Genomic DNA, 9,344 nt, shown 5'->3' with positions numbered 1-9,344 from the left:
TCTATTTTAGCATTAATGTTGTATAAATGCTTTGGCTATAGGTCCAAGTGTTTTCGTAGTGTATTCGTAAAAGTCTCTGCATTTTTCATAGCTATTGAGATCGGAGGAACTTCCCCATAGAATTCCTCCACGTCCTCCGTTCTTTTTCATTTCGTGAAAAGCGTTGGTCAAATCCACCTGCGATGAAAATGATTATATAGATAATTATTTTTAGCATTGTGAAAAACTTTTAATAGTCCAATAAGCTTGTAGTAATGACTTCCGCTTCTGTCCTTTTATTTTAAACAGCAATCAGAACATGTGCTAATATGACTTAATACTAGTCGGTTCGACAGATGGCAATCCACAACAGTTGTCTAATATCTGTGTGATGAATTATTATTACAATTTATGTAGAAGAGCAAATATTTGTTGATGCAGCAATTCCGCATCACGGCTATTTTCTTTTAGAAACATATTTCTATCTCTGACAACTGTTGTTACTACTGCTTGACAACAGGCTGCTCGAAGAACGAAATTACTCACGACTCCTGATTCAATTCAATCAACTTTCTAATAACGTAGATTTTATTTTCAGATAATAACCCAACGGTTGGCTTTATTTATGTCCCATATTATTATATTAGGATGTCTTTGTATGATTTTATTTAAAGAACTATTTTCATGTCAGGATATAAAGGTGTGGTAAACTTAGTTAGAATTTATCTTATACATGATATTAATTGAATAAAATCAATAACATTTTAATGAAAACTAATGACAAAGTGACAAAATAATTTATACTACTCTGCTTAGTTTGTTCACAAAATAAATCAAATTAAAAAAAATAGTGAAATATTAGGTTGTCAAATATCTCCCTTCCGCCTTTTTGTATTATAAACCAAGAGCAAAAAAGCAGCGGATATTTGACAACCTAATATTACGCAAAATTTAGATATTTCGGAACTCTTTTATCCTCAATATTCGATGTCGATTTGAATTTTGTACATTGAAATATCCAATTACAACTGAAAGCGTATGCAGTATAAAGGATTGTCTTTGATTTTTTAACATATTTGAATTGAGTGAAAAACCATGAAATAGTCTTTCAGAATCATTTGTTAATAAGAAACAAATGATAGACAAAATACGAACAAATATTTATATGTATGGAATTTATTCATAGTTTTGTTCAAGTTGAAAATAATTTTCTATTTTGCTAATTAGAAAATCATACGACAATATTTTATATAATATTCTAACATTTTTCTTTATCAAATTGCACCGCATTTAGTGTACATTTTATGTATTTTACATTGGACTTTACAATATAGTGTTCTTTTTAGCTGATTTACTTATAAAACCATTAGACAAATTAGTGACGTTTTGCAAGTTTTTTTTGGTACAAAATTGTTTCAAACATTATGGGCTATATTCACGATACTATTATTTGTGCAAACTTACGAAAATCGTAAACAGGTGCAGGTTGCTTGCGCAGACTTGCAAATTTGGTACGTTACGTTACGTTCGTAAGCTCCACATGATACATGATTTGTGCAAATCTGTGTTTGCGCAATCCTAGATTTGCACAAATAATCATGTGGAGCGCCCATTATTCTATAATTTTTTTCCGATCGCCTCAGATTCATATGTAGGCACAACTAGTTTTCCTAAATATTTCTTATCTAATCTTTCTCACTGACCTTAGATAATAAATGTTTTGTGTCTATGTAATGTGTCCTCAAATAAACGAATACGGGCGTGTCATCGTCTCTTACTCGCAGCGCCTCTCGAACTCTGCCTCGGACGAGGGACCTTCTCTGATCCACGGTGAAAGAGTTTTCGGATAAATACGCTGATGGAAATAGAGCATCCGATGATGAAAAGAGCCATTTCATTCTGTAAAAGAAAATGTACTTGTAATACGTACTTAAATAAATATATTGATGAGTATAAGAGAACAACTTGTAATTTTAGGTCTAAATATCTACATTGGCTTTTTCTTGTTGAGTTTGCTAAAGTAGTCCAATTTTTAGTTTATGTGAGTCGCTGCTATTAAAGGCAGTTGGTTGGCTTCCGCCAAATTTTGACTTTTTAAAGATATTGAAGACTGGAGCGAATTGCTGCTCCAATGTACAAAAATGCAACATCGCACAAGCACAAAGCTGTTCGCTTCATACAGGGAAATAAAATACATTTACTCAAAAATTTTAGGTATAATTTTCAGTACGTTACGAGCATTAATGTAGCTAGTACCCGCATGACAAGCGAAAGTAGTCACAAATTCGTTATTAAAGTTAACCGCCCGACTCGCGAAACCAGTCAAAATTGAACTAAAACTAGCTGTAAGTGGAATTCTGTCTTAAGGCAATTAGGGCATCGTGCCTTAAGCAAATTGCTGGAACTTCCCGTACCAAAAATTATTATTTTTTTAAAAACGATTAACATTTTTGAAAAATTTTACTTCGAAAAAAAATAGATTTTTGAGAAACTATAAAATTGACAAAAAATTACTTTTTTTTGAAAAAAAAATTTTTTATTTGAGAAAAAATTTTTTTTTTAAACAAAAAAAATTTTTTTTTAAACAAAAAAATTTTTTTTAAAAAAATGTTTTCTTCATTTTGACATATTTTAGAAATTTTGAACTTTTTTTCAAAGCAATCGCACTGCTTGAACTGCATAGAGACGAAATGTCAAAGCTCGCAAGTGCCGCGCCGCCGTCTAACGCATAAGCATTGGTACGGAACCCATAGAAATGTAAAAAAAATTTATACCTATTGTTAAAATCTCTATAAAATATCTGATAATTTGATGTGCATATGTCTAATGATCATTTTTGACCGCCAAATGGCATTTTTTTTTTACTTTTTTCATTAGATCTCCGAAACCGCTAGACCTGCCTTCATGAAAATTTGATGAATTCTACATCTTGTCAATACAAGTAAAATGTTTTTTGAATTATTAAAATCGGACGCTCCGTTCTCTTAAAAACTGAGTTACCGTTTTCGGCACTTTTTGCCCCGTATCTTCGGAACGGCTAGACCTGCCTGCGCCAAAAACTAATCAGCACGTCTCCTTATCAATACGAATCGAATGTTTTTTGAATTATTCAAATCGGTTGATCCGTGTTCCCGAAATCGTCGACGAAAATTTGTATCCGCACATACATACACACACGCACATACATACATACATACATACACACACACACACACACACACACATACATCCATTTTTTCTAAGGTATGCCAAAATGTTCAGAAACCTTTGAAACGTAAAGATATATAAAAATTTTCATTTTCGATTTTTTTGCGATTACTATAACTTGCCCTACGGGAAGTTAATAATATTATAGAATCTTGCTAATAAGTGAAATAAATTATTGAATTACAAAGTGTGGTTCAATATAAAACCAAAATTACCTTCATGGAAATAAACCCCAAAGACACTGTTATTATTTTAGAATTTCATGTTTCTTAAAGTTTCAAATCACCCTGAATCGTGTGAGCACAAAATACGATAAAGTATAATCTGCATGAGATTATATAAATGAGAAGAAATTTAACCTTTCGTTCAAGATTCTTCAAAACTCTTCTTTCAATGGAAATAAATTGTAAGATTTCGTTCGATATTTATTTTCTTAAGTATTTGTTATTATACGTTGTATCAATTGATACAAATATATATTGATTTGAATTACTATAATTATTACCTATCGTTTTCTGGAATTACTTCTTTCGGACATTCTGGCAGCCGATTGTTATTATTCATGTTAAAACAGTATGGATACGCGTAGTAACCCCAAGTTGCATTTGGTCTCATCGATTGAGCCAGGTCTAAAGTCTTCTCCATAAACGTTTGACCATACCTTTCAAAATTCCTTATTGCCTGAAATAATACAATTAATTAGCACTATACGAAATTAATTATTTCTAATGTTCTCAGCAGAACAGAACAGAAGATACAATTTGAATTAGCGTTAATGAGCATTTTTCTACTTACCAATTCTTTTATAAATTTTTGTGGCAAAAATGGGTGCTGCTTTCTCTCATAATCAATAGCCGCCTCTTTGTAAGGAGTGAATGCTCCAAAATTTTGACGATAAATGGGCCGCCACGATTCGAAATCTATGACACCCAATCCTGCAAAGAGATAGTTGGTTAATTTCAATATGATGGTTGGTTGTATTAATAGGCCGATTCTACCGTAATATAGACTAATATTATGGCAAGGCTATGTTACTCTGCGTATGTTCATATAAAATGTGCTAAAAACTGTCTTTTATATATAAAATCTAATTCCTCGTATTGGAACCTATTAGTTAATTAATTTTATATCTGAAACAATTGACCGCACAGCATTTTGACAGATTTTAATATCATTTGGTCTATTTTACCTTTATTTCACACTATTTTTTTCTCAAATTATTGATTGCAATTACTAGTGTATGTATTTTTTTGCTTTTAATACATAATAAAATGGAATAACATTTTAGATAAAAATGTAAAAAAGTTTATATATTATTGTTAACCTTACTAAATTTATATCATACGTTTTACATAAAATGTAATGTACATTTACTAAAAAATGATTTGTAAGGTATATGATGCTATCCGATATAAGACAGTATTCGAGTTTATCAACAAGAGTTAAGACATATCAAAGCTACTTAATTATTAAAATCTTAGAAAAATCTTTTAGTTGAATTTTGAAAAATCACGATCAGTTTCATTTAAACTAACTTATTACAGACCAGAAGTTTGTGGAAATTATTTTATCAAATTTTATTCTTTAAAGTAATCAACGCAATTCCCAATAGCTCTAATTAAGATTTCAAGATAATAGTAAAAACCCAATCTTCAAATATTAATTACGTATTGTGCTTTGAGTGTTTCCAAATGATTTTATAATTTTTGAAATCTGTTCAGGGCTTCCTAAAGAATAACTGTAGATACAAGTTAACGTACATAAATGCCCACTACAACATAAAAATTCCCATATTTTTCCTACTTTTCTGCAGTTGTTCAAAAGCTGAAAATCAAAAGTTCTATAATTATTTCTTATTAAGAACTAATAGTTAGCTTTATAAAAATTCCTTGGCAAACTCTACAAACAATAATAAAAAATCACTACGTTAATTAGTATAAATTTACCTCGAAAATTTTCATCTGGAATCAGTTTTTTCACACTGTCTGAAAAGGCTTTCAAATGCGCTGAAAGATTTCCGCCTTGAGGAACACCTCCATTCCTTAAAGGATCCAGTTCCGGAAAAGCTCCAGGATCATATAATATTGTTATTCTGTTTCCTCTAAAATCATCTTTAGAGTTTTGAGTTATTCCAAAAGTGGGAACTACTGAAGAAAAATCAAAATCATGCTGTCGGCACATAAATGTCGGTACGTTCCAAATCACCGAAAATGGAGTGGGTCGTCGAATTACAGATGGGACTGGATTTAAATCACTAAATTGAAATGATTCATTTAATTAATATATAATTTAATTTAATTAATATATAATATATATATATATATATATTATTCTCAAAAAACATTTATAAATATTTTTCCCTTTCTTGGTTATGCGGTGTTTTTTTTTCAAGAACTATTACAATCTATATATTAAACCTTTTGAAGTAATTTAAGTTCTTCCTTTAATGCAAGTATTTGAATTTAGTAATCAGTGAAAGTTGCTTTAGCATTGACAAAAGTATATCATTTTTAAAAAATTGATTTATTATATCCTACACACTACAGATAAAATAAATAAACAAACTATATTTCAATTCGAGAAAATTATAATTAAATATTTCAAGTACATATCTCATAAATTTTAATTAATCAATTCCTATTCAATGATATTGTTTACCTGAAACAATTAATAGTGCGATTTCTAAAATCTATCGAATTAAATTGGATTGTAATGTATTTTTACATTATGAAGTCGATATTAATTACTTCAATTTTTGTTAACTTTACTGATTGCGATTGTTTACGTAAATGATTTTCTTAATTGATTTTTAATCTAGTAAGTGCAAAGTTTCTTGGAAATCATCTTATATATCTATATTTTTATTGATATTATCTTCTGGATAAAATTTTGGATTTTGTTTTTAACCCGCAATCTATTGCAGTATTAATTTCTGTATCTAGTTATTTATCGTTATATTTCTTTGTTTACTATTTCTACTATATTATGTATTATTTTAATATATTTGGAATGTGAAAATTGCAGTAATTTGGTTTTATTAAACTCGTATTAAACATTCAAAAGAATAATATTATATATGAAAAGCTCCGAAACTGCTTGACCGATATTGATGAAATTTTACAATCATACTAATTATACTGAGAATCGTACAACCTTCTATTTTTTATGCCCAAGGGTTGACTGGCTTTAATTTTTTTTATTTACGGACGAATTTATTCATATTTATTAATATTTTGTAACTGAAGAACATATGCAGCCCTTCTACCCTTCTAACACAAACCCCTATTTTGTAAAAATCATTTTAGTAATCGAAGAAATTTTTATCTCACGTGCATCAACGAATGTTTTTGACTTAAACTTAGTTTAGATTTTTTTGAGATTATGAAAAAGTTTGAATTTTACTTAAAAAACAATTATTTTATCATTTTTAAATTTTGGGGCCAAATTCTTTTTTTTCTAATTCTAGTAAATTTAAGTTTTGAATTTGAAAAATTGATATAACTCTAAATTTTCACTTTACTATCATAAATATTTATTTCATAATATTCATTTTAGTAGTCCAATCACATTTCATCTAACTCAATAATTGATCAGTTATAATTTTTTTTTGTAAACGTCTTTAATTGAAATTCGATGAAGATTTTTCTGCTACATTTTCAAAACAATTCTTAGGTTTTGGAGACGAAATAGTTACCCCTGATAAAACTAGATGCATCAAATTATCGATAGATTCTCGCGTAATCATTGTTTTGCAGGATTATCCTATAGTACAAATAATTCCCGATGAAGTATATAAGCACCAGAAGTTTTTAAATATCTTGCACAAGGAACAATTTTAGGTAAAACGGTTTTTAAGAGAGAACTAATTCCTATACAAACCCATGGCAAAGTTGAAAATTTTCCTAGAGTTTCTGGAATCTCACTTGATTTCGCAAACCATAACATAATTGAAAAATGTATGTTCGGATTTTACTCTAAACTTAAATAATAAATTAATGAAAAACGTATTAATAATATATCATAACGTTGAATACCAAAATGTACCAATTCGATTTAAACGAAATCAGTTTCAGATTTAGCTGGCATTTGCAAAAACTATCCATATTCCCCGTCAAAATTTATATGTGGAATGCGTTGCAGAGGGTAAATCATCAATTTAATTTGTGTTGTCTGATCTTTTCACTTATATATTGCATATTTCTACATACACAATTAGTTAATTATTTTTTATACTAAAAGTTATCTTATGGCAATTAAGAAATATTTCTTATGGCTACACAATTGCCGGGACAGCTGTATAAATAAATAATGTATAAAACAATCGAAAAACTAACCTCGCGATATATATATATATATATATATATATAAAAGGCGATATATATTAGGTTGTCAAATATCTTCCTTCCGCTTTTTTGCTCTTGGTTTATAATACAAAAAGGCGGTTTATAATACAAAAACCACCCTATATATATATATATATATATATATATATATACATATATATATATATATATATATATATATATTAGGGTGGTCCTTAATATGGCCAATCAAAGCTTCATATGGAAATAGCATGGAAAAAAATCGGAAATTTTAAAAATGTTTTTTTGTGGAATAACTTATCGACAAATGAATCAAGTAACACTTCGTGTTATCTTTTATTGAAAATTCGACGCTCTACAAAGCAGGATTTCTCTAATTTGTTGGATTGGTAAATAATTTGTAAAGAGATATATCTATAACTGCCAAGTGGTTAAGTCGAATTTCTCCAAAAATGTTTTAAATCGCGGTATTAGCTTTTCCTCTAAAAATTATTGGTTAGGAACAAAAGTTAATGAAGCACCGCATATAAAATTTAAACGAATAATTTTAATTACGCGATATTATATGAATAATAGAACTTTGAAATCAAGTTTTGCAAAATAGTGAAAATAGACTTAATCACTTATTCACTGGGATTAGTGATATATTTATAATACAAAGTTAATTTTTTTTTTGTTTTATACATTATTTATTAAATCTTTTGCGTTATGCCAACAATTTCAATTTTACACTGCACTAGTTGTAAAAATTCATCACTTCAAATTAAATCTTAAACTTTTTCTGAGAACGATACGAATATCTTATAAATTAAAACACTAAAATCACTAACTTGTAAAATCTATATTCTCTTATAATATTTAGAGAAATAAGACTAACATAGGTTAAATTTGAAAAAAAAAGATCTACTATTTATTACATACATATATATGTGGTTTTCATCCATATATTGGCCGGTTACCAACATAATAAACCACAACAGTACCATTGCTACCAATTCCATAATGCTCCAGTTCGAGATCACTATTTTTCAAACTGTCAAATTCTTTATGCAAACACTCACTAAATATCCAAACAGATCTGATCTCCTCAATCAGTGCCGGTTATCGCATTTAAAAAGCGATAAAACAAAACGATCAGCAATAATTTCGTAAATAAAATATTTTACAAGATATTAAGATTACTATTTAGATAATGATGATATAAATGAAATGTTCTAAATTAGTTATATATGATGCACAGTCGTATGCTTGCACAATTTTTTTAATGGTAGGAAGAGCCGAAGCAACTATTTATAATTTTGCGCGATCTAATGTTTTTATATATAAGTACAAGTACATGGTCTTCAGCCATTATGTCAATTAAAATGGGCATTTTCATTTGACATGACCATCCAGTGCCGTAGGAAATTTAATTATAATATATATATATATATATATATATATATTTATATATATATATATATATATATATATTATATATATATATATATTAGGGTGGTCCTTAATATGGGCATTTTCGAATTTCTTTGCTCCCAAGGGCTCAAATGGTTCCAAACTGATAAAAAACAATTCTCTGAAATTCAATCAAAGATTGGTATGGAAAAAGTATAAAAAAATTTCAAAAATTTTGCGGAGCGTCGAATTTTCAATAAAAAATGACATAAATTTGCACTTTTAATTCAATTGTCGCTAAGTTATACCTAAAAAAATTTTCTTTTAATTTTCAAATTTTTTTCCATGCTATTTCAATACGAAGTTTGATTGAATTGCGCACTGTCAAAAAGTTAATATTAAGAGCTAAAACTTCCAGAGAATTGTTTTTTATCAATTTGGAAC

At 28.5% G+C, this 9,344-nt stretch overlaps 1 protein-coding gene across 1 annotated transcript; it reads right to left on the bottom strand.

Moving 5' to 3' along the window:
• Nucleotides 1–3: 3 nt before the first annotated feature.
• On the bottom strand, nt 4–8,601 carry LOC113384889 (hyaluronidase-like). The gene is made up of 6 exons (XM_026622659.1): nt 8,430–8,601; nt 5,133–5,440; nt 3,982–4,121; nt 3,692–3,867; nt 1,683–1,878; nt 4–177 (listed from the first exon to the last, which is right to left on the bottom strand). The coding sequence occupies exons 1-6, from the start codon at nt 8,507–8,509 to the stop codon at nt 13–15; spliced, it is 1,065 nt and encodes a 354-aa protein (XP_026478444.1). The 5' UTR covers nt 8,510–8,601; the 3' UTR covers nt 4–12.
• Nucleotides 8,602–9,344: the final 743 nt, after the last annotated feature.

The sequence above is a fragment of the Ctenocephalides felis genome, unplaced genomic scaffold, assembly GCF_003426905.1.
Source record: "Ctenocephalides felis isolate EL2017-DRISC unplaced genomic scaffold, ASM342690v1 CF-g0.4_SCAFFOLD_03571, whole genome shotgun sequence".
NCBI classification, from domain to species: Eukaryota; Metazoa; Arthropoda; class Insecta; order Siphonaptera; family Pulicidae; genus Ctenocephalides; species Ctenocephalides felis.
Note: the sequence above shows the minus strand (reverse complement) of the source record. Positions and strands in the feature narration are given on the sequence as shown.

Bases quoted from the DNA above. Each gene is read 5' to 3' on its own strand.
- LOC113384889 (XM_026622659.1), bottom strand. From the start codon at position 8,509: ATGGAATTGGTAGCAATGGTACTGTTGTGGTTTATTATGTTGGTAACC. The intron at 5,441-8,429 runs GTATGTAATAAA...ATTTCAATTTAG, and splicing joins GATGAAAACCACATATATAT to TGATTTAAATCCAGTCCCAT. The intron at 1,879-3,691 runs GTAATAATTATA...TTTCTTTTACAG, and splicing joins GTAATTCCAGAAAACGATAG to AATGAAATGGCTCTTTTCAT.